Source organism: Dipodomys spectabilis, unplaced genomic scaffold (genome assembly GCF_019054845.1).
Source record: "Dipodomys spectabilis isolate Male_0828 unplaced genomic scaffold, ASM1905484v1 ptg000335l, whole genome shotgun sequence".
Lineage (NCBI taxonomy): Eukaryota > Metazoa > Chordata > Mammalia > Rodentia > Heteromyidae > Dipodomys > Dipodomys spectabilis.
In genome coordinates, this window is record NW_024871012.1 from 1828900 (window position 1) to 1852930 (window position 24031).

The 24031-nt window shown below is 45.7% G+C and overlaps 1 protein-coding gene across 1 annotated transcript in view; it reads right to left on the bottom strand.

The window, feature by feature from the left end:
• Gna14 (G protein subunit alpha 14) overlaps positions 1-24031 on the bottom strand; it is a 133232-nt gene that overhangs the window by 44579 nt on the left and 64622 nt on the right. The window contains exon 2 of the mRNA XM_042665606.1: positions 13495-13679. Within this exon, the coding sequence (XP_042521540.1) occupies positions 13495-13679 (185 nt within the window). The remainder of the gene's footprint in view (positions 1-13494; positions 13680-24031) is intronic.

The window sequence follows — 24031 nt, forward strand, 5'->3', positions numbered from 1 at the left end:
GCTGTCCCTGAGCTCTTTTGTTCAAGGCCAGTGCTCTACCACTTTGAGCCACAGCTCCACTTCCAGGTTTCTGATGGTTAACTGGAGATGAGTCTCATGGAGTTGGACTTTCCTGCCCAGGCTGGCTTTGAACCACAATCCTCAGATCTCAGTCTCCCGAGTAGAGGATTACAAGCGTGATCACCAGTGCCTGGCTTTAAAAACAAAATAAAATAAAAAGCCCAAGAATCATTGATCACATTTAAACAGATGTTCTAGCACACGGTGGGAACATCTCATGCGCACAGGTTTCGCCGCCCTCCGATGGGTCTGTGGCATGGTGAGGTTCGGTCCCCAGTCCCTGGCCTCTGGGCATCTCGATCCAAGATGCCCCTGGGACAGCCTGGGAGCAGAAGTGGAATGTTCTTCTGGCCCTTTCTATATTGGTCTCCTAGGATATAATTAGGAGGCTGCTCTCAGAACAGATGTGAGGGCGTAAGGTCAGAACGCCTCCGTGGAGAAGGGGAAAGGAGGGAAGGGGCTTGTTGTCTGGGGATGCTTGGTGATTTGAAGATGATCAGACAGCCCAGCTTCCTGGGGAACAGCCATGGTGAGCAGGAGTATGTCCTCTCCCCAGGAGAGAGACCTCAGCCCCCACACGACGGGGCAGTAAACATCGCCTCCTCTTAAAAAAAGGTATTCTTTTAAGGCAGGGAGGGAGGATTATAAGCTGAAAGAATTTTATGAGGGCCCAGAATACACTCATAGTATTATTCTCCAGTTCTAAGATGGAACTCTCATTCTTTTTTGTTTTTTATTGTGAAAATACTGTACAGAGGGGTTACAATTACATGGGCAAGATAGTGAGTACATTTCTTATCAAGGATTGTAGCCTCCTCCTTTGTTTCCCCTTCCCATCCCTTCCCATCCTCCCTCCCCCTCCACCCAACCCTCCCCCCCTCCCCAAGTTGTAAAGTTCGTTTTTGACATGACAACTTGTACTTCTCATTGTTGCAACAGGTCCACCTGTATCCTTATTTAAACGACTTGTTTTTCCCCTTCCCCTCCACAAATTATACCGACATCAAATACAGTGAAAGCAGGGGTTATACTGTGGGGGAGGGACATACAAAGCAACAAAGAAATAATCTTATAATTACGTTAGAAACAAATGCATGAAAGAAAAAAACATTTAAAATACATACCTTAGGGTTCATTTTCCTAACATCACCTTATCTGACGGAACTCTCATTCTCTAAGTAGTCATTTTTTTCTTGAGCTGTGTGTAGGTAGAACAGCTCTGTTCTTAAATTTATTGTACACCAATAAAGCCCACCCTAAAGATTATGTTCATGATAACCAAGTAAAACAGTCAACTCTTCTTTCTTCAAATCTAGCTAGACCTCTTAGGCTGTGATAAACCATGCCAATTAAACATTAAAGGTGAACTGAAGAGAATTTTAAAAAATAATCAAAGATAAGTTTTAATACCTAAACTATATAATAGTTTAAGTTTTCTGATGTTGCCCACCCAAAATTTAAATGTGGGCCTGGATGGATGGATGAATGGATGGATGGATGGATGAATGGATGGATGGATGGATGGATGAATGGATGGTTGGATGGATGGTTGGATGGATGGATGGATGGATGGATGGATGGATGGATGGATGGATGGATGGATGGATGGATGGATGGATGGATGGATGGATGGATGGATGGATAGTTGGATGGACGGATGGATGGGTGAATAAGACCTGGAGGAAACAGAGTGAAACACACACCGTACGAACAGTGGAGTGCTCCTGAGGACTCGGCCTCTCTCCTCTGTAGGAAATAATCTGCATGAAGTTCTTGAAGGCCTAGGCTATTCAACTCATTGCCTTTCATCTCCTCCTGGGTCCACCCTCAGAACATGCTGTGAGCTTGTGCCAATGTAACCCACCCATCAAGCCAGCATTCATCAAGGGCCATTATGGCTGTGAACGTCCTCAAAGGGAATTCCAGTAGGCCTTGGCCATTCTTGCCACCATCTTAGGGAGAGAAATGGTAAGGGAGCAGGGAAATGAAGCTGTCCCCGTTCAGGTTTCCATAATCAGGCCAAAGGAGATCTGGGATCTCCTGGGATGAGGATGGGCTCACCTTCAAATGACAGTAACAGGGAGATCTCGGGCCAAGGATAAAAAATAAAAACTGACACACTGTGACAATGGGAATGACACTTGTCCCTTGTCGATGAGAAAGTGGATGAGGCTTGATTCAAAAATACACAAGTTGTTCTCTCACCACAGAGCCTGATCTTTGCACAGGACCAGATGTGCCAACAGCCAGGACAACCAAGTGGACCTCTCCCCCCCCACTCTCTCTCAGGGTGAGCAGAGAGATCACAGAAATAGCATGGTGGATGAGGGCGTCCAATTCTTTAATACTGCTGTCCCCAATTCTCAAGGAAATCGAGCAGCTGGGGAGATAATCGTGGGACTTCATTCCTCATTTTTCTGCCAGTGTGACCTGAGCTTTGTGGGGACTTCCTGTCCACTGCCCCCTTTCCTGTGTGTGGATCCTGTAGGTGATCCCACAGGAGAATGCTCACATGCACAGCAAGAGGCCACTCACTCATTCACCCAAAGCACTTTGTGTTTCGTCCGTAGGACAGGTACTAAGAATCTGGAAGGTTCTGTCACACCCGGAAAGGGGAAAGCACACATCTGCCAGCCACACATAAAACAGACATAAATTTCTTCGGTGCACATCTGCTGTGTGTGTTTCCTGACTCTTATTTAATGTAGCTGAGAGTACAGCTTGGTTTTACGAGGAAATCAGCCTACTGGAACATGTATATACAACACTGAACTTGACATTGTGTTTGATCAACTACAAGCTTCAGTTTAAAACAGTAACCTGTCCAGGACACAAGCCAATAGGATTTTTTTTTTTGTTTCTGAAGACACAGGTATGTTTAATGTTTATACTCTCATCAGGAGCCAACCTAGCCATCTGTGGAGGAAAGAATAAACAACTCTGGGAGCTTTGGTGATGTGCCCAGGGTGGCTGAAGATAAAAAGATGTCCTGCCAGCTGCGTGGACTGTACACCAAGAGCTCCCTTGACCTTGGAGAGGACGACTTTCTTGTTGGGAGGGCACTGGTTCATGCAGGGCAGGATGGTAATACAGTATCAAAGCCCAGGGCAGCCTCCACACAAGGAGGAAGTCCATTCCCCGGGAGCACAAGGCAGAGATACAAACGCAGGCAGCAGGCTTTGAGAGCCACTGGCCACCTCTGGCCATCAGTCTGCCTGCCGGCCGCCAGCCACTTTCACCGCCCTGGCTACGAAAGGGACCGAGGCTAACGTACAAGCACCTAAAACGCAAGCACAGTTATTCTTACCTTCGGCCTTTTGGCCACCGAAGCCCATCTTAGCTTATGTAAAGGATCCGAAGACAAGAGGGTGTTTGTAAAAACATAGAAAAACGAGTTGTCTTCTTGGCCTTCATACGTGGTACACTCACACACGAATTTGTATGAAATGGAAGTTTTAGAATGAAAGCTTTCAATGGAAGTTACACAAATGGCTCAGTTTAACAAGTGCATCCACATCTTTCTGATTACAGAAAGTGCCAACCTATTATTTGAAACCGATTTGAGGAAAGCAGAGCTAATTGTTAAGTGCAAAGCTATTTTGCATCAGTTTAGACTGACCTACATTAGACCTGACAGCACTTAGGTGTCAGAAAACAACATAGAATGCATGGGACACAGTGCCACAGGGCACCCTGAAAGCAGTTAAACTTACAGAACGCGGTGACACAACAGCTCCACAGCTACGGACCGATGACCACAGAAAATGAGGCTACTCAGAATGAACTCAGTGACATGGGAACGAGATTTTTGTGGCTTTTTTTTTGTTTTTAGTGTAAATTTGCAGTTATTTCTTTTGTCTTTTCCCCTCCACCCTCTGGTTTATTCCCTGTTATCACCGGTTCTGATTTGGGGACCCTGTGTTTTGTATAGAAGTTTACCTGCCGTGGTGGGGGGAAGCACAGAAATGGTAAGACAAAGGGTGAACCAAAGCCACAGAGGCACCCACTGGACACCACACTGGAAATGAGCGGTGCAGCTCGGGGGAGGGGAGTTGCGGGGGAGGGAAAGCGGGAGAAAGGGAGGAGGGGGTTCATTACCTTACTTATGTTACTGTAACCCCCTGTACCTAACCTTTACAATAAAATTAAACTTTAAAAAATGACAGTGGAAAGAGCAAACTGTTCTGGGTTTAAAACTGTTCTGGGTTTTTAGTGAATGATTCTTTTTACTCTAAAAGTAGGTTTTCTGATAAAAAAAAAAAAATACACAAAGAAACAGAACAAACAATAAACAAACACCATACAAAAACCTTTTAACCATCTGCTTCTGTTGGATTTAGTTATATTCCCCTCCACATCACTACCTTCAACACATATTTTAAGCCATGCACAGGTAGCTCATGCCTAACTACTCAGGAGGCTAAGATCTGAGGATCACGGTTCAAAGCCAGCCCAGGCAGGAAAGTCTAAGAGACTCTCATCTCCAATTAACCACCAGAAAACCAGAAGTAGCACTGTGGTTCAAGTGGTAGAGCGCTCCCCTTGAGCTGAAGAGCTGAGGGACAGCGCCCAGGCCCAGAGTTCAAGCCTCACGATCAATAAAAACAAAAAAACCCACATATTTTAGTGCAGAAAGGATTCTTCTAGGGTCTTTTGTACAGGAGACTACCACAGAGTTTATTAACCAGTTAACAAAAATACCTACCTCTATCTATACTCAGTAATGCGAGATGAACACCTGAATCTCCTGGCGGGACTCCAAGCCAACCAACCAACCAACCAACCATAAGGAGGTAAGTTACTCCTGGTAGATATTTATAGCTTTTCATTTATCAGAGAAACCACCGAGGGGGAGGGGCAAGAAGCCCGTACAGCCGCCTCCCTCCACCAGTGGAAATCCACAGGCAGCTGTGCCACAGGAGCAGCTACGGCGAAGATTTGGGAAATCAAAAGGAATTCTAATATTCAAGTGTTCTCAACGGTAGGGCGTTTTACATGTTGCCTATTATACTTCAGAGTGACAGTCAAGCTAAATGTAATTGAAAAGACCATCAAGTGTAATTCAGATCAATGTAACAATTTAAACTAATGCAAATATTTCAGCTGACTTGAATGCATGGGGAAAAAAATACGCCAATGATTACACTATTTTCTCCATTGTTGTAACCTCTTGAATTTTCCTGCTTTGCTAGACCTTTGTTCTTTTTCCCACCAGACCTTGGCTTGAACTCTAGGCCTTGGTGCTGACTCTGAGCTTCTTTTTGCTCCCGGCTAGTACTCCACCACTTGAGCCATAGCTCCACTTCCTGCTTATTTCTGGGATTAATTGGAGATAAAAAAGTCTCACAGACTTTCCTGCCCAGGCTGACTTTGAACCTCAGTCCTCAGATCTCAGCCTCCTAAGTAGCTAGGATTGCAGGTGCAAGACACTGGCTGCGGCTACCAGTTTTAAAAGCATTTCTTTGGAGTTACTTCATACCTAGGTTTCAGGCATGGGAAGAACTTCATATGTCCACAAATTTCATGAATAGTTCAATGGCCAAACCAATCTTATTGGCTCCCAAAGCTTCTCCATTCCCCAATTCAGACTGAATGCCTCATGACTAACCAGACTTAGTTTTAACAGCAATTATTGAAGGGGGGGGGGGAGTTCTTTATCATCCTATTCTCACTCACTATCTAAACTCGTACATTTCAATCTCTAATTATGGTACTTTCACATTAAAGAAAACAGACTAGGCAGAGAACCTGAGGGTAAATGGAAACGCTCCTGGACAGGGATTCTAAGGGAGAACAGAGTTCTTGATCATGTGACTCCAAGTAGAACCCTGCAAGTTCTCAGTGGAGAGAGAAAAGAAAAATGTGATCTTTAACACCCAAGAGGACCCAGGGAGCAGGGCCTGAGGACATCGTCTGCCATGGAACCCGCTGACATGGCGACAGCCACCATCACAGCATTGACCTTGATGTCGCCAATCAGCAGACACTGACTGCTCACATCAGATGAGGAAATGAGAGAGGGGAAAACAATCTCTCAACAGATGTCACTAAAACAGAAAAAGAGATCCTCAAAATACTCAAAGCCCTGAGAAACTCTTCTACTCTAAGTGACGGAGCTTGACCAGTCTTACTGCACTCTGACGGACTTCCTTGTATGGGATTTTTAAGACTCTCCTGGTAATTCAACCTCTAAGACCTAAAAGTTAAGCTGGAAGATATGATTGATTGATAGAAATATGATTATGTGCACACACAGACATGAGACATCATCAAACGTCACTTGGGTTATAAGCAAAACCTTTCTTTGATCCCATCCCATAAATACCAGGCTATATTACACAAATACGAAGTCAGATGTTTGGTGCTTACCTTTCATCTCTCTGATAGTATTCATAAATAAATGCATAGATTTTATCTATCTATGAATGAAGAGTAAAATCATTTAACTACTTTATTAATGTAATTTACAAAATAAAACCTCATGCCATTTTATCCTAACTAAAGCCTACACATTGGACCTGTAATCAACATAACCTGTGTTCTTAATTCTTTTGCAGATCCGAAGGGTATTATGCGTTCTATGGAACAGGAGAATGAGAAGATTCCAGTGATGCTAACGACAGCGAATGAGGCCTGGTCCCTTCCTCTGCTCCCGCCCACACCCCATCCCGGGCTACTCTTAGCATCGTGCTACACAGCCCAGAATGTCACCTGGAGATGTTGGCAAGGTGACTGTCATCTAATATAACCAGCCCAGCCCTGCGGAACAAAACAAACACCCTTACAGCTGCCCACTCCATGGACTCTCGGATGGACATTAACTTGGTCATTCCAGGGACAAGATTCAGAAGTCTCCCTCTGCTTTAAAAAAAAGTTGCTAGAAAGGCAGACTCCAAACTGAACACCTCCACTTTACGTTAGGACAAATGTCTGCGGTGATCCATCTTGGCCCAATCAGAACCTCCTTCCCCCCGACCCCCTGCCCAGGAAGTATCTACAAACCAATCCCAAGGCTCAGGCTACACTCCAGACCACGGAGATGGCACTCTGGCATCAGCATGAAAGCCTCAGAAATGAGTCCAAGGTGCTTTCTGAGATGGAGAGTCCCAGCTGCTGGCAGAGTAGGGCCTCTAGGAAACGGAATGATGGGGCACTATTTACCCACACACCAGGCCTGCAGACCTTCCAATAGGCATCTACAAGTCCACGTAGCTCCAAAACTCCATCCTTCGTGGAGCAGTAGTTGCTGGACAGCCTAAGCCCTTAGCCTCACTTGGACTTAAAGTCCAGGAAAAACCTTGAATGAAAGAAAGAGGAGATCCTGAAGGGAAATTGAGAGCTCACACCTCTGAAGCACTGTGTTCTAAATTGTCTACCAGAAAGGGAAGAGCAGGCAAAAGAATATTTTGTTCCGTTACTAACTCTCCCCGCCTCACCCTGGTTTTCCTTCAGATTATTTTTGTGGTTGTGATGAGCCGTTATTATTCAATTTAGGTGAGCCACATGCAAATCTGATGCAAATGAAGGACCCTTCAAAGCACTTAGAAGAAGGCAGAGAAGAAAAGAAGGCAGGGCTGGTTTCCAAAAACGCAGATTTTTTTTTTTTTTCCTAGAGATCCCTGGATCCAGAACTAAAAGGCTTTTGAGAAATCAGTCAGAGATGTTCCCTGTCCTGGAAACGGTTTCTAAATCATCCAAGAAGATCCTGCACAACCACAAAATATTTGCTTCAATTCAGGACAGCTTTTAATGAGCACTTCCTGAGTTCAAGATGCCACTGGTAGCACAAAAAAAACCGCAAAGCTCTTGTGACATCCATAAAATGGATGTTTAGCAGGGCTGTTAGCCCTGCTGCTTAGCATGGGCCCTCATGATATTGATCCAAGAAGTCATAAATTCTAACATGTGCTCATAACACAGCCTTAGACACATCCATAAAATTAAACAGTGCACACCAGAGAATCACCTTTTAAAAAAATCAGGCAAGGTATAAGAAATTCATCAAGGCTTTTAGCTGAAAACACATGTTGGCTAAAATCAACTACTAAACTAACTTTACAATAAATTCTCTTTAACTTTACAATAAATTTTCTTTACCAAGCAATCTGTCAAGAAATAAGAAAATATTTTAACAACCTAGCTGAACAATGATCTCATTGACTATTAAAATAACCACTGAAAATAACTCTTCTTTTCTGCATATTTTTAAGAAAGTGTTCCCAGCTATCTCACACACACACACATAGCACAGCACAAGAACTGAACTACTCAGCAATAAGGGAAAATGTCACTACCATGAGGTTAAAGTTTTGCTCATCCCTGACTTAACTAATCAAGTGTTTCAATATACTCAGTACTTTGTAAAGAAGAGAGCAAATAGCATGATTCTTAAGCTAACTACTGAGTGTACTCGAACATTTATCATTTTATTATTGTATGAACTAAGCATGGTACTTTGTTACAGTTTTATATTGGCAATTAGAACCAGCCCACATAAACATTATTAGAACAGCCACAGAAAACAAGTAGGGAAGGGATGGATCAAAGTAACTAGGAGCAGAAGAAATAATAAGTCTGTTTTTTATTTGTGAACCAACACTACCTTTGTATTTTTGGGGTGCCATTTGATTGGCTCAAGAAGTAGCAAGCATATGTGTTGTCTGCCTCCAACAGATGAGCAAGCAATCCACAGAAACCCACTGTTGCCCGAATGAACTTTTCTCTGGCCAATGAGGTAGAAATAGTGTTATACTTGGTAAATAGAATTTAGTGAGCCATGCTCATTTGTAGTTATTACATTATCGCTTATGGTTGCTTTCCATGCTACAGGGGCCGAAGGGCTACAGGACCAGAAATCTTTCATCTCTTGGCCTGGCCTGCTATAGAAACAGTTTGCTGATTCTGTAAGAGGCAACAGCAAAGATGCTTTTCCTGGGCCTATGAATCAAGTAACCACTGGGCACCCTGCGGCTACCCATCCACTTCGCATCTGCATTCTTCATTCTGCATCACTCCCTGTTGGAGCCAATGGACAATCCAGGAAGAACAGGTCTCTCACCAATGAGCATCTTGTGGCAAAAGGCAAACCCCTCCCCCAGAAGAGAACCGCCAGAAGCCAGACCGCACGCCAGCCTTCAGAGACCAACGCTGAGCTAACAGTCACCTCGGCCACACCTGTGACTTAAAACTGTTCTAACTCTGCGGCATTCCTTTCTCAGCACCGGCCCCAATGTCCACAATACCCTGAAGATGGCTGAACATGTACTGATGGGCTGCCTCATAACAAATTCTCCTTCTCTGCCCTTCACCATTTGGCCTCCATTTGACCTGGGGGGGATGTGAGTGACCAGACTAACGTGGGATTCCTGGACTTTGGGCTTGGGATTTAAACACACATTTTCAATTTCTACCCTAGATCCACAGAGGAAGCATGACCAGGGCTCAGATTTTTCCAAGCCAATCTTATTTTCTCTCCCTTCAACTATCTACCTCTCCCCCAATCACCAGCCACCTGCTGCGTGTCAGAAAGAGGCTTGGAGCGTGACTCTCCACGTTGAAATGGAGAATGGAGCCAGGGATGATGAGGGCTGGTGGGGGGTGGGGGAGGGAGGAAGAGGAGGAGAAAGGGGAGGAGGTGATGACAACTGATCTGTTTCCTGGCTTGCTAGGTTGTGCACAGAGAAGAATCCTGCCCCCCAAAGGACAGGCCCACTCCTGCCTAACCAATGTAACTGGCAAGTTTTTGACTGATGCTTAGTTTGGGTTTGGAACTTAAAGAGTTGATGCTGAAAGGAGCGCAGTCATTCAAGGGGGCTCGGATGGAGTCATATTTGCGGTCGGGGCAGATGTGAACCCCGGGACAGACTAACCAAGTCCAAGAGTAGTGCCCATCAAATCATGGGCACTCAGAACTTTGGGATGAAGCATTACTTGGAGGCAGGGTCTTTGCAGCTGTGATTGAGCTGAGCTGAGTCACCCTGGATTAGTATGGGTCCTAATCTAATGACAGGTGTCCTTATTTGATGACGGACAAGGCCGTATGAACACAGACCCACCGAGAGGAACACGGCAGGTGAAGACACTGGAGTGACTGGTGTAAAAGAAGCAGCTGCCAGGGATTCCTAGCAACGATCAGAACCAAAGACACAAGCCGGAAGTGCACTTGTCTCTCAATGCCTCCTTATTGGCACCAGTCAACTTTGATTTTGGACTTCCAGAGGAAAGAATGATGGGCAAAAAAAACTATATACATAGTTAAGTCCTCCAGTTTGAGGTACTTTGCTACAGCAGTGCTAGGGAACTAGTGCAGGTATGTAGACACCTTAGAGATGCCTTTTATAAAAGCTTTAAGGGGATAAAAAAGTGTTAGTGGCCAGGCACTGGTGGCTCGCGCCTATAATCCTAGTTACTTAGAGGCTGAGATCTGAGGATGGAGCCTAGGAAGGAAAGTCTATGAGACTCTTACCTCCAACTAACCACCAGAAAACCAGAAGTGGCGCTGTGGCTCAAGAGGCAAAGCACACTAGCCTGGAGCGAAAGAACTCAGGGACAGCACCCAGGCCGAGTTTAAGTCCCACTACTGACAAAAAAAAGAGTGAAAGTCACCAAGATGCAGCGCACGTATGAACTAGCGTGTTGAGTGGTGAATCCCTTAGTACGACCACTGAAAGATAAAATATAATTATTTAAAAGCTCTAGAATGGACCAAGAAGGAGAAAGCGGTGAAGTGTCAAAGCTTATCAATAAATGCAGTGAACCTCCAGAAGACCAACAAGGAAAACAAAACAAAAACAGAAACCCCAAGGCCTTGATGAGCAAAGCTGGTGAGCAGAACCGGTTCACACATTTGGGCTCCTTCTTAATAAATAGTTCTGTTTACAAATCCATCCCTGGATTCCACACTTCCCAGGTCACCCCACTGTGCGCGGTAAACGAAATACATCCTACAACAGCGGAGGTGATGAGCTGAAGTCTCCATGCTGTTCCTATAAGCCATCTCCCCAGAAAGTCTCATCTCACATTCTGTTACATAGCAGGAGGAAAGATGAACCGTAGCTGTCAAGAAGGAGCATGCATGGGAAGCCAGATCTGAGATGCATCGGAACATGATGCATGATATATAGGACTAGGCATTCACACACACACAGAACAAAGGAGGATACTTACTCTTCGGAGAGGAATACAAAAGCACAATGCCTATGTGCATCTGATCATGTAATGTTTATCAGAATGAACACCAAGAAACGGACATCAGAGTTTCTTTTTGTCTTGCTTGTTCATACAGCTCTCTTCAGGAAAAGAGGGGAGGACAGAAATGGAGGGGCAAAGGGTGAGCAAATGCAGCAGTGGTCCTCACTGGACACTATGTTTGAAAATGAGCCATATAACTTGTGGGTGGGGACGGGAGGGAAAAACTGGGAGAGAGCCAGGGAAGGGGGTGACACTGCCCCCAAAAGAAATGTACTGTTTACCCCGACTTAGGAAACACTAACCCTTCTGTACATCACCTTCATAATAACAATACAAACATTTAATGCAAAAGGAGCATGCATGGACTCAAAAGGCAGTGGGTGAGCAGGCCGTCACCACGGCTTCTAGAATCGCTCCCTGGCCCAGTATTGATCCACCACTCACGTGAAAATTCTTGACACCAGAGGAAATACTGTCCACACACACTTCTCAGCCTAATGTTGCTCAAGGTTGAAACTGTAGGCAAGACATGCCCTGGAGACAAGAGGAAGTGGTGGGAAGTGGTAGACAGAATGTCAAGGTATGTCTAAAACGGGTCTATACTTGCTAGTCCCTGAGAAATAGAAAGGTTTAATTATCTGACTGCTTTGAAACTTTGTCATTATATATATGTATATGTGTATATGTGTGTATACATATGTGTGTATATGTATATATATGAGTATGACACCACAATTCATGTAAGGTTGTCTATATGGAAGCCCATCCCAATTCTGGTATTCTAGCAGCAAAATAATAATAGTTGCTATTATTAGTACTATTATCATTATTGATAGGACTGTTGTTTATTCTGGCAGTCAAGGGGTTGAACGCAGGTCCTCATGCTTGCCATGCTGGCGCTGAAGCGTCTGAGCTCCCTGTAGGCCTTTTCTGTGTTTATTATTTTCCAGATAGGACCTTCCTTTGTGTCCTGGCCTCCATGGGCCTGCATGGCCCTCCTACTTGTATTTCCCCATCTCACTGGAGATGCCAAACGCACCGCTAGCCCAACCTGTTTACCCCACAGCTGGGAAAACAGGCAGCTACCACTGTGCCCAGCCACTGGTTGAGATAAAGCCTCGAAAACTTTTATGCCAGGGCTGGTCTTGAGCTATGATCCCCAAATCTCTGCCTCCCAGGATTACAGACTTCAGCAAAAGTACTTTTTTTTTTGTCAGTAGTGGGGCTTGAACTCTGGGTCTGGACAATGTCTCTCAGCTCTTCAGCTGAAGGCTAGCACTCTACCACTTGAGCCACAGCACCACTTCTGGCTTTTTCTGTGTATGTGGTACTGAGGAATCGAACCCAGGGCCTCATGCATGCTAGGCAAGCGCTCTACCACGGAGCCACCTTCCCAGCCCTGAAAACACACTCTTGACAGCACCATTTTTTAAAATAGATTCTCAACAGACCTATTTGATACAGAGGTTTTCTGTTTACCTTCATGACTTGGTATTGATCGTTTTAAGTAAACTCTCTCTCCACCCGCTCTGTCAGACTGTGTCTTGCTATGTAGTCCAGGATAGCTTCAAACTTTCAATTCCCCTACCTCCAGCCTTCAAAGTTCTGGGATTACAGGCATGTGCCACCATATCCAGCCCTCATCTAGATTCTTAATAAAATCAGACAATCCTATTTTCCTGTGCGTTTGCATTCTGATATCCTATTGTAAACAACCGGGAGTAATGGGAAAACAAATGCCAACCTCACACCAGCTCTCACTTCATGCCAACACTTTGCTCGCAGGGACATCAAATAGATTGCTTTTGGGAGCGATCGCTTAGTTTCCAAGAAGGGCCAGCTCCCAACACAAAAAACCCAATCACCCAGATTTCACCAAGTGATCTACGGTGCGTTCATGGATATGTTTCCTATGACTGGAAACTCTTCAGGAGCTGGCCACTATAAATCACTGTTTCAGTAAAGAAATCAACGGGGTCTTCCTTTTCTAGTGCCTAAAATAATCAACCTCCGTCATCACCGCCCAAGCTTTTAATTCTCTGCTTGTCACACGGCAGCCAGACTGTGCTCCCAGAACTATGGCCTCTGGACTCTAAATCCATCACACTCCGCTCAGCTACCTCCATCCCAGAAGCTGAGCTCAAGAGTTTCTGGCATATGACCAAAGCCTTCGCTATCTCCTGACCACCGACCCTCATGGGAAGGGGCACATTCACAGACAGAGCCAGTCCCTGTGAGCCTTACCTTATTCTGCGCGCACGCGTATTGTATTCTCAGGGTGTCCATCGCTCTGATCATGGCCTGCATGGCAGTGAAGATGTTTTGGTAGACCAGCTTCGTGAAGCCCTTCCTGTCCTCATCGCTGTAACCAGACCCATGGATAATTCTCATTTGCTTGATAAAGGTGCTTTTCCCACTCTCACCAGTTCCTGCAAATAAGAAAACAAACAGACCCATAAAGCACAGCAGCCAGCACAATTTCAAAAGGACACCTGAGCAAGGACCCGGGGCGGGATTCATCTGTACACGGCCGGCGCCGGGTTAGCGAGCGGACCTGACAAAGCCCTGGCGCCTGCTCCCTCAGGTCTGGGTTGCAGGGAAGTGCCATCCCCAGCTCCAGGAAAGGCCTCCCACCCCTTCTCCATGCGGGGAAATCCGGCACCAGGACCACGCTTTTCTCAGACTGAGATACTGCTTGGAAACGGAGTAGAAACTGCAGTGAAGGTGTCAAGAATTCAGTGGTGGAATTAAAGTATTTTCACATAGTCTCAGTGATAAATATGACTGACGACCATGATTTGAACATATGTCCTAATCACGGCTCACTTCCAAAGCTAAGTATTGCGTTAAGATTGTATTAGCAGTCCAGGCTGATGGGTACTCAACACAGTGAAGTTTCTTCCGGTTAGAATGAAGGAGAAACAATATCAGAACTAAACTGACTCAAGGGGCGTACTGTAAATAGCTGCACTTTATAACAATGACACTCACTAGATACTACATTGGAAATGAACTTTACAACTTGAGGGGGAGGAGAGTGGGGAGTGGAAGGCAGGAGAAGATGAGGGAGGGGTAACTGTTTAAAAAGAAATGCACTCATTACCTTACTTTAGTAACTGTAAACGCCCCCTCCCCTGGCCAGGTTCATCATCTTTACAACAAATAAAGAAAAATAAATAACATAAAAATAGATGCCCAACAGTATGTAATTACATTATTACATTAAAAGAAATCCTAGTTGGGACTTCATGAAGATCTTGCCATAATGCAAGCAAAAATTATGCCATAGGAAATAATTTAGTTATAAATATCTTATTCTCATCCATCTCATTGACCCAACAGAGCTCCTGGGAGCATACAATTATAGTCAAACTTAGTTCTAATACTTTGATGACTCATAGTTACATAAAAACCATAGTTAAACGCTTTTTTTTTTACATTTTTCTTATAAAGACATTTTTTTCAGAGGAGATACATGAAGCACATTGATAATAGTTTGATACCATGATACAATCTAGACATAAGTCTGTAGCCTGTAGATCTCCATTGACACTTTTGTTGCAAAGACTCAATTCAGATGAAAACTCTAAGCCTATAACCCTAGCTACTCAGAAGGCAGAGACCTGGAAGATTATGGTGCCAAGCATAGTAGAAAAGTTCAGGAGACTATCTCCAATCAACAAGCAAAATGCTAGACTGGAGAAATGGCTCAAGTAGTTGAACACCAGCCATGAGCAAGAGTACAAGGCTTTGGTACTGGGAGGGGGCATTTTAGTATTTGGAAGGATTCTTTCTTATAAGGAAAAAAGTGTTCCTTCAGGACATGTGATTCTGTCAAAAAACACACTTATTCTTCCTTCTGTTTCTCCATCTTTAGCACAATGGCTTCCTTTCTGCCCAGAAAGAAAGACAAAGCACCTTCACATGAACAAGAAGGCCTGGTGGTCTTCACCGCCTGTTTTTGCCACACACTCTCCACTTCACCACACTTCCGCCTTTCCTCATGCTGTTTCTCTTCCTGGATGGGCCGTCTCCCTACTGCTCACCTGTGCTCTAGGCAGGGCATGGTCTCACTGAGCAGGCCAAGTCCTGGCACTCGGGATGCGCTGAACATCTCTGAACACTCTCCCTCCTACCATGACTTCATTTAACACGTGTCTGTAGATTCCTTCAGAGACAGGGGCCAGGTTTGCTTTTACTCACATAGCGCTCTCTGTGAGTGGTACACTATCTTGTACTTGGGACATACTTCATACTCACTTTTATTTCTTTTAATATGGTAAAATGTCATCTCAACTACTTTTGTAAGCATATGTTAGCTAAGTGCATTCATATTTTTTTTTTTTTTTTTGCCGGTCGTGGGGCCTGAACTCTGGGCCTGGGCGCTGTCCCCCAGCTCTTCAGCTCAAGGCTAGCGCTCTACCACTTGAGCCACAGCGCCACTTCTGGCTTTTTTCTTATGTGGTGCTGAGGAATCGAACCCAGGGCCTCATGCTTGCAAGGCATGCACTCTACCGCTGAGCCACCTTCCCAGCCCCTGCGTTCACATTATTATACAACCCATTTTCAGAACTCTTCATCTTGTACAACTCAACTCTGTATAATTGCAAGATGAATGTTCATCCTTCTATCCCAAGCTTCTAGGAAAACATGCTTTATTTTCTGTCTTCATCTGGCTTGTGTATGTGTGTGGCGGGGGGGGGGGGGGGGGGGGTTGGCCAGTACTAGGACTTGAACTTGGGGCCTCACATCCACTTCACTTCCTTGCTCCTGGCTGGTGCTCTATCACTTAAGCCACGCCCCCAGCCTAGCATCTTTGCTAGTTAATGCAGACAAAGTCTCACAGACTTTTCTGTCTGGGCTGGCTTTAAACCATGATCCTCCCGATCTCAGCCTCCTGAATAGCTAAGATTACAGGTATAGACCACCAGCATCTAGCTAGGCTGACTACTTTTGACACCTCATATAAGAGAATTATAAAATCTGTTCTTCTAGGTCTGACTTATTTCACGAAACATAACTTCTTTGAAGTTCATCTATGCTATGTATTAGAATTCCCTTCCCTTTTAAGGCTGAATAACATCAGCTATCTTTTAAATAGTTGATAGAACCGATTCACCCAGTTTTAACCGTCCGTACTGTCTATCCTGTGAGATAATAAGACGTACCAGTCCTCTCTCGCAAGTACTCTGTGCTCTGTGTGGGTCGAAAGAGTTTAACCATAGCATAAAGGACCACAGAAATGGCCTACAAGAAGCCTTATTTATGCTCACTATGTGGAAAATGCACGATGTAACTTGTGGGCAGGGATGGGAGGGGGAAATTATGGGAAGGAAGGGGTCACATTGTCCAAAAAGGAAATGTACTCATTACCTGACTTGTGAAATGGTAAGCCCTCTGTGCATCACCTTAATAATAATTATATATATATATATATATATATATATATATATAATCTCAAAGAATCCCTAAACTATTCTTGATGACCCATTCTAGGTGACTCACAGTTCTGCTAAGGAGAAATATGAGTCCCTACTGTTCCAGGCAATCTATCCAATGATCTCCTCCAAGTCTCAGAGCCACTCTCTGAGGCCCGGTGGGCCTTTGGGGTCTGCGTGGGACAGAGGAAGGACACTGGTGCTCCGGACGCCGAGGGTTGAGGATCTTTAAATCACTCCGGTGTGCTGTCTCACAGGTAGAGCAGATCTGAGCATCCGTAAGTCGGAATAGCTGCGTGTCGTGGTCTACATCACCGTCCCAGAAAATTACTGTTGTGCACATTATACTGCCCACCAAAAGCTCAGTCTTATTCCTGGCTCTTCATCAGTAAGTGCTCAGACGCTCGCTTCATTTCCCCCAGAGTGCTGCCCGACTTCCGCTGAAGACAGGCAGCCTTTCGACGGCGCTCAGCTCTCGTCAGCTACAGTCTGGATTGCTTCCATTCAGCACAGCGCTTGGCCTCTGCCTTAGGGACACCGTTTGCGTCGGGGGAGGCCAGCGTTCACACAGGTAAGGGCAGGGCAGCACTCCGCAGGTCACACAGTGATTTAAACGCAACTGGCAGCAACCTGGGACCCAGAGCTCCTGAGCCGCAACTGAGCTGCACCACGCACACCCAGAGATTTAAGGGTTTGGTCTGGTTTTGTTGGGGTTTTTTTGGGGGGGGGCATTTCTTTTGACTTGAATGTCTTCATTTTTAACTGCATGTCATCAGAACCACGTGATACAGGCACAGATGAGACAGACTTACTCCATGCACCGCGTTCATTTTACACAAGGGAAATCTGCAACTCCCACTGGCTCTCTAGTCTTTGCAAGTTCACACAGTGAGGAAAAAGAACCAGGATTCACTCAGTTGGACTGCAATGGCAGGCTCCAACACCAAGAGAAGGAAGTCTGGTTTATATGAGGAAGGATGCAGTTGCGCTGCTCCAATGGGGACAGATCTGCAGCTTGCAGCCTCACTCTGAATTCTAAACCCTAGCTGGGCTGCCGGGCTGCAGGCTGACCTTGCTGGGAACCCAAGGGAGAATATTTGGACAGGTGATGGTCTTCACAAGCAGCCGCTGCGATCCCACCCCAATGGCAGAGAAGGTGGGTGGGGTCTGCTTATCTCCAAGATTAGGAGTCGGGGAAGCCCAGGTGGGGTGCAAACACAGACATCAGCCAGTGTCTTGGCCTTCAGGGTTCACTGCAATAGGACAATTCCTAGGAAGAACCTCCTTCCTTTCCACCCCCCCCTCAGCGGCCAGGCTCCCTGAGCCCTCAAAGCGCTCTGGATACCACACCAGCGGCACAAAGCCGCCTAGCTTGGTGGCAAATGGACATATCCAGTGAAAAGACAAGGCTCGGAGACCAAAAACGGGGGGGGGGGGGGGTGCTACATAGCTGGCTCTCACCCATTAAAAGAGGGAGTGGCCAGGTACCGGTACCTCAAGCTTGTAATCCCAGCTACTCAAGAGGCTAAGACTAGAGGATCTGACAGACAAAGCTGAGAGACTCTTGCCTCTAATTAACCAACAAAATACTGGACGTGGAGGTGTGGTTCAGGTGACTGAGCACCATCCTTGAATGAGAACGCTACGCAAGACGGGAGGTCCTGGATTCAAGCTCCAGGATCCTTCCTCCACACACAGAGAAGGAGATGGAATCAACGAAGGCGTCACCGTTTTCCTCCACCACTGTGGACCACCTCAGAAAACGAGCTAGGAAATGCACGGCGACAATGACATGACACTGGTCACCCTCATGAGTGATACTTCAATGATGATTCCTGGCTGCCTCATACCTTCACCCTCATGTGCAAGATTTTATTGAAAAATAAAGGCAAAGTCTGTCCAACTGGTATACTGACCGCTTCGGGCTGAAACCCCTTGAGGCGCTAGAGCTTCAGAAAAGGCTATCTGGGCCTGACCCTCTGTTCATGCCAGCAAGCCACAGAGATCCTTTCTGGAAGGATGCCCTTCTCACAGCAAGGATGGAAAAGAGCTTGCATCACAGACAGAGGCTGAGGCTGCAGAGAACTGACTAAACCAGCTCCGAAGTACCTTTCATCCTCCACTGGCTTCTATACATCCCAACCCCATCCATCGCTGGTAGCAGCCCGAGAACCCACTGTGGCCGGCAGCCTACGCCTACGTCCCGCCATTCCCTCACGCAACCTTCTTTGTCTGAAAGTATATAAGCATTCTGCTTTGGACATTTCTCCAGACTTCACTCAGGAGGATGCCTCAGTTCATGCAAAATTAATTTAGATTTTTTTTTCCTTGTCAATCTCGTCTGTATTTGTTGGGTTCCCAGAGCGCTCTCTTCACCTCTGCCTTACATAGTCAGATCTTGTCTAAAGTCCCAGGCCAGAGGAACCTCCAGAGTCCCTGCCCTGCCTTATTCTGATCCATCACGACATTACCCGCAAGCCAACATTAATATTTCAACATTTGACATATAGCAAAGCCAATGCAAACGTAGCATTATGTAACCACTTCGAGACAAGCTTTGACTTTGGCTCTGAAAAAAAAATCGCTCAAGACACAGCTCAAAATTCTACACCAGGGCCCTTTGGAAGGCAGGACTATTCATTTACAAGAGGCGAACGCTAACCCTACCACCAGCATCAAACACAGGAATCGTTTTTTAAGGGCTATTGGACTTGGAGTATTTCAAAAGAGAAAATGTTCAGAGTGCTTTTGAGCTCAAAAAGATTCAAATGTATTTAATAAATACCACCACTTGAAAATATTGTTTGGGAGGATGAGAGGGAAAAATCAGGAGAGCACATGGGAAAAGGTGATATTGTCCAAAAAGAAAGATGGACTCTTCACCTGACTTATGAAACTGCAACCCCTTTGTACATCGCCTTTATAAGAAGAAGAAAAAAATAAACTTAAAAACAAAACCAATATTGGTCAAAAGAGTAACAAAATCCCAAACCAACTATCCTGAGCCAAGGAATCAGATGAGTAAAACTTAAGCAATATGAACACAAAGTACCAAGCTGAGCACAGCCCAAAATGTAGATCCGTCAGACTTAAATAAAATGGCTGTTGATTTTTGTCAGTACTTGTTGTTTGGTTCATTTCATAGGAAATGCATATACATACATACATACATATATATGTATATATCTTTTTCCAGATAAAAGAATCAAAGAATAAACTGATCATTCCAGATCCCTCAGCCTGTTGGGGTTGGACGTGCGTTTCCAGTGGTCTACGATGATCTCCATACTTCCCACAATGGCACCATGCAACGGGCTGTATTTGCCCTGGACAACTCCCCCAAGAACCAATACTGTCACACATCCCTCCTCCTGCACTAAGAGTCCAGCACTGAGGATTTTCCTCTCCGCCTTCAGGAAGTGGGCTCCGAATGGGAGCAGGAAGAAGTTGGGGGTAACATCATTCTTCCCCTGAGGCAGCTTTGACAAGGACCCCAGGAACCAGGTAAGCTGGAGGTAAGGCCTGGCAGCACATTTCTACACCTGTTCTGAGCAGAAACTCCTCGCGTCAAACAATGAGCGTGCAGCTACGCATTTACTCAGGAAAAGTAAAACCTGAGGGCTAGGACTTTCAGCGTGGAATGTTCTGGTGATTTGGGTTGGAGGATGCTAATTGAGGATTCGCATCTGCCCTGCTGGTCTTTGTGAAGAAGCCCATGGAATGAATAAGCAGGTGAGCCCCACTACAATCCCGACAACTGCAGATGTGGGGAGCAAAGCAGAACGTGGCCCAGGAGCAGCTTCTCCATTCAAAGGAAAGGAAGAATGTAACTGGGAGTTTGGGTGTTTGGTTCCCCGGACAGTTCCCTAGAGGCCAGGCCCTGAAGAGCTTTCCATCCTGGAGCCAAAGCAGCAGGAGGAATAAAATGATAATCCTGCTTCTAGATTTTGTTCTAAATATAAATAAGGGAAATGACTCTTCTCTACTTAGCTTCTTTTGGGGGGCCAGGGGGAGTGTTCGGTCATGGTGCTTGAACTCCAGGCCTGGACGCCGTCCCTGAACTGTCCTGCTCAAGGACAATGCACTACCACTTTGAGCCACAGCTCTGCTTCCAGTTTTTAGGCTGTTAATTGGAGACAAGAGTCTCTCACAGACTTTGCTTCCTCGGCTGACTTCAAACCACAATCCTCAAATCTTAAGACTCTTGAGTAGCTAGGATTCCAGGCATGAGCTACGAACCCCTGGCTCTGTTTCAGTTTTGATTCATGAAAGTAAGATCAACAATGGCTCTAAGTACAGTCTTGTATTGCCTACCAACACTCTAGTCAACAAAGGACCATGTCCACAGAGCTCATCTCATAAACTTAGAGCTGAAAATCTCTTATCTCCCAATATTTTTACTATACATTTTCTTTCTATCATGATTATGTTCCGATACACAGACAGCAGTGTGTTAGAATGGCCTGCGGAATTCAGAGCCATCTCATGCTGTACAGGTAACCTCGGGGAGGAGCAAGGGACTGAGGCCCTGCCCCTGTGTGTGGCAGCCCGACCTCTAGCTTGGAGAAAGTGACCTATGGCTCATGCAATGACATCACCAACTGGACGCATTGCTCAGGACGTACGATGGCCACAGAATGCAGCGAAGAGCAGAGCCCGCTCTGAGGAATGGCTCATCAGTACCCCCACAATGGCCTTCTGTCATAAAATCAGCCAGTCACTCCCAGGTGAAGCACACTGAGCAGCATCAGGCTCACCACAGCCCTGCCTGGCCCTTCCTGCCATCGGCCCTTTCGTAGGGGGCACGGAAACCCTCCCAAGTCCCTTACTGTCCACTGGGCTCTCGATCTTTTTGTTTCCCCTCAACCCCTTAACCTAAGCATGAGTTATTTTCCATAGGAGACACTTAACACTGGTTAATTGGAAAATATAGAGCTTACTGCTCCGCTGTGGCCGCCACAGATAGGCAATGGGCATTTTAAATTACACCTCCTGTCTGCCGCCTTCCTGTTGCCAGGGGGTTGGGCTTGTGTCTTTGACCCTGCAGGACTGACAGCTTCCTGCTCTTGGCTTGTCACTCAATTAGTGTTTCTCATGCGTACCAACACTGTGACTTTTGTCACATCCTGATATAATATTTGTCAGATAACTTTTGTCATGTCCTTATATAACTCCTTATATAATTCATAGATATCCCCGTATAATTCATATTGAGACTCATCTGTCATTTAGATAATGTTGCTACAAAAAGAGACCTAAATGGCAGAGGTGAAAAAACTAGTATCACCACTCTCTAATCAAGTTAAATGTAATAAGATATATAAAACTGGCAATTTCAACTAAAAACAGCTTGTTTCCACTGATCTGAGTATCACATTTTAGAAAATACAAATGGTCCACCAGGTGCTGGTGGTTCACACCTGTAATCCCAGCTACTCAGGAGGCTGAGATCTGAGGATTAAGATTTGAAGCCAGTCCAGGCAGAAAAGTCTGTGAGACTCTTATCTCCAATTAAGCACCAAATAAAACCCCAGAAGTGAAGCTGTGGCTCCAGGTGGTAGAGCACTAACCTTGAACACAAAAGCTCAAGGACAGCACCCAGGTCATAAGTTCGAGCCCCCGGACCAGCACCAAACATAAAAATACAAGGAAATACAAATGACCCTCTTTTTAAAAAATTGTCCTTTTTCCTTCACATCCTTAAAAGAAAAATCCTCTCTCTCCACTCTCTATCCCCTCTCTAGAGAATTCTGAAATTCTACGCACGCATCTTATCCAGCTACAAAACAGCTGAGCTGGAGATCCTAACAGAAGGGGCTAACAAAATGTCTTCGTGATAAAATTCCAAGCTTGCTGAGATTTGAGGAAGCCGTATGAGACTGAAGCTCCAAACTTAATTTTAAATCACAAAAAAAAAAATCCAGACAGGGAACAGAAGCTTCTAGAAACCAGGAAGGAATAGTAGCCAATGCAAAATAAATTCAGCGAGTAACTGACCAGGGATGTCCAAACAGAAAACCGATTGTTCTAGAATTTATCCCACATTCACAATGTCTGCTTCCCTGAGAACCAAAGCAAGGAGCTAGCAAGCTTCTCAGATGGGCAGAGCCATCGCCAGCATTGTTTTTGGCGTTTTCCAAAGCCCTGAAGCCAGTTTTCACTCAGGGTCGCAGGGTGCAATGTAAAGAGAAGAAAAAGCAATTTAAAACAGAAGTGCTGCCACACTGCTGGGATCCTGGGAGGAGAGGCTATGAAGCGTCCCATCTCTACTTCCAGATAATCGTTGGAAACTAAAACCGAGCAGACAGTGGGCCTAACAAATCTTCATGCACACACACTGCTGCCTGTCAGCAAGCCGATGACCGAGCTGGGAAGCAGTAAGGATGGCATTGTCTGGTTCGGAGGATCTGTCCAATATACAGAGCAAGCTCACCCTGACCACGCATGGGCTGCTCTCTTCCAGGAAAGACACTCCAAAGTTGGTGCCATCGACCCTGAGAGACTTAAGTTCCATACGAGGGCTCTTGTGGAATGGAAATAGATGAATCAAGGAAGTTTCCTTCACAGCTGGCTCACACCTGGAGTCCTAATTACACAGGAGGCTAAAATCTGGAGGATTGCGGTGCTAGGCCATCCTGAGCAGAACCTTTCACAAGACTCTTATCTCAAAAATAACCAGCAAAAAGCCAGGCACTGGCGGCTCATGTCTGTAACCCCAGCTACTCACAAGGCTAGGATCTGAGGATTACAGTTCAAAGCCAGCATGGGCAGGAAGCATGCGTGCACGCGCACGCACACACACACACTCCCTTCCCTCCTCCCCCGAAGTGGAACTGTGGCTGAAGTGGTAGAGCACTAGCCTGGAGCACAAAACTTCAGGGACAGCACCAAGGCACTGAGTTCAAGCCCCAATAACAGCACACACATACACACACAAAAATCCAGGGCTAGAAGTGTGACTCAAATGGTAGTGTACCAGCTGAGCAAGTGTGAGACCCTGTGTTTAAACACAAACAGCTCTCAGCTGCACAGAGGCCTGCCCAGACCACAGTGTCAGTGACTTGCCCTAACCTGGCACACTCCAACTCGGGTTGACCTTGGACGGCGGCCACTGGCTGACCTTGGGTGTCAAGCGCAGCAGGCCTCAGTGGGAATTTCTGCACCTGTGCGTGCCCCTACCCCAGTGCTTGTCATTCTAAAGATGCCAGTCTGCGAGAGAAAAATCTGGGGAAATTCCAAATGATTCCCAATCCAAGTGCAAAGCAGAAGCCAGCGGGCAGTAACAGGAGGTGGGGCACAGAGGCAGGGACCTGTTAAAATGCAGATTCTTAGGCATTCAGTTG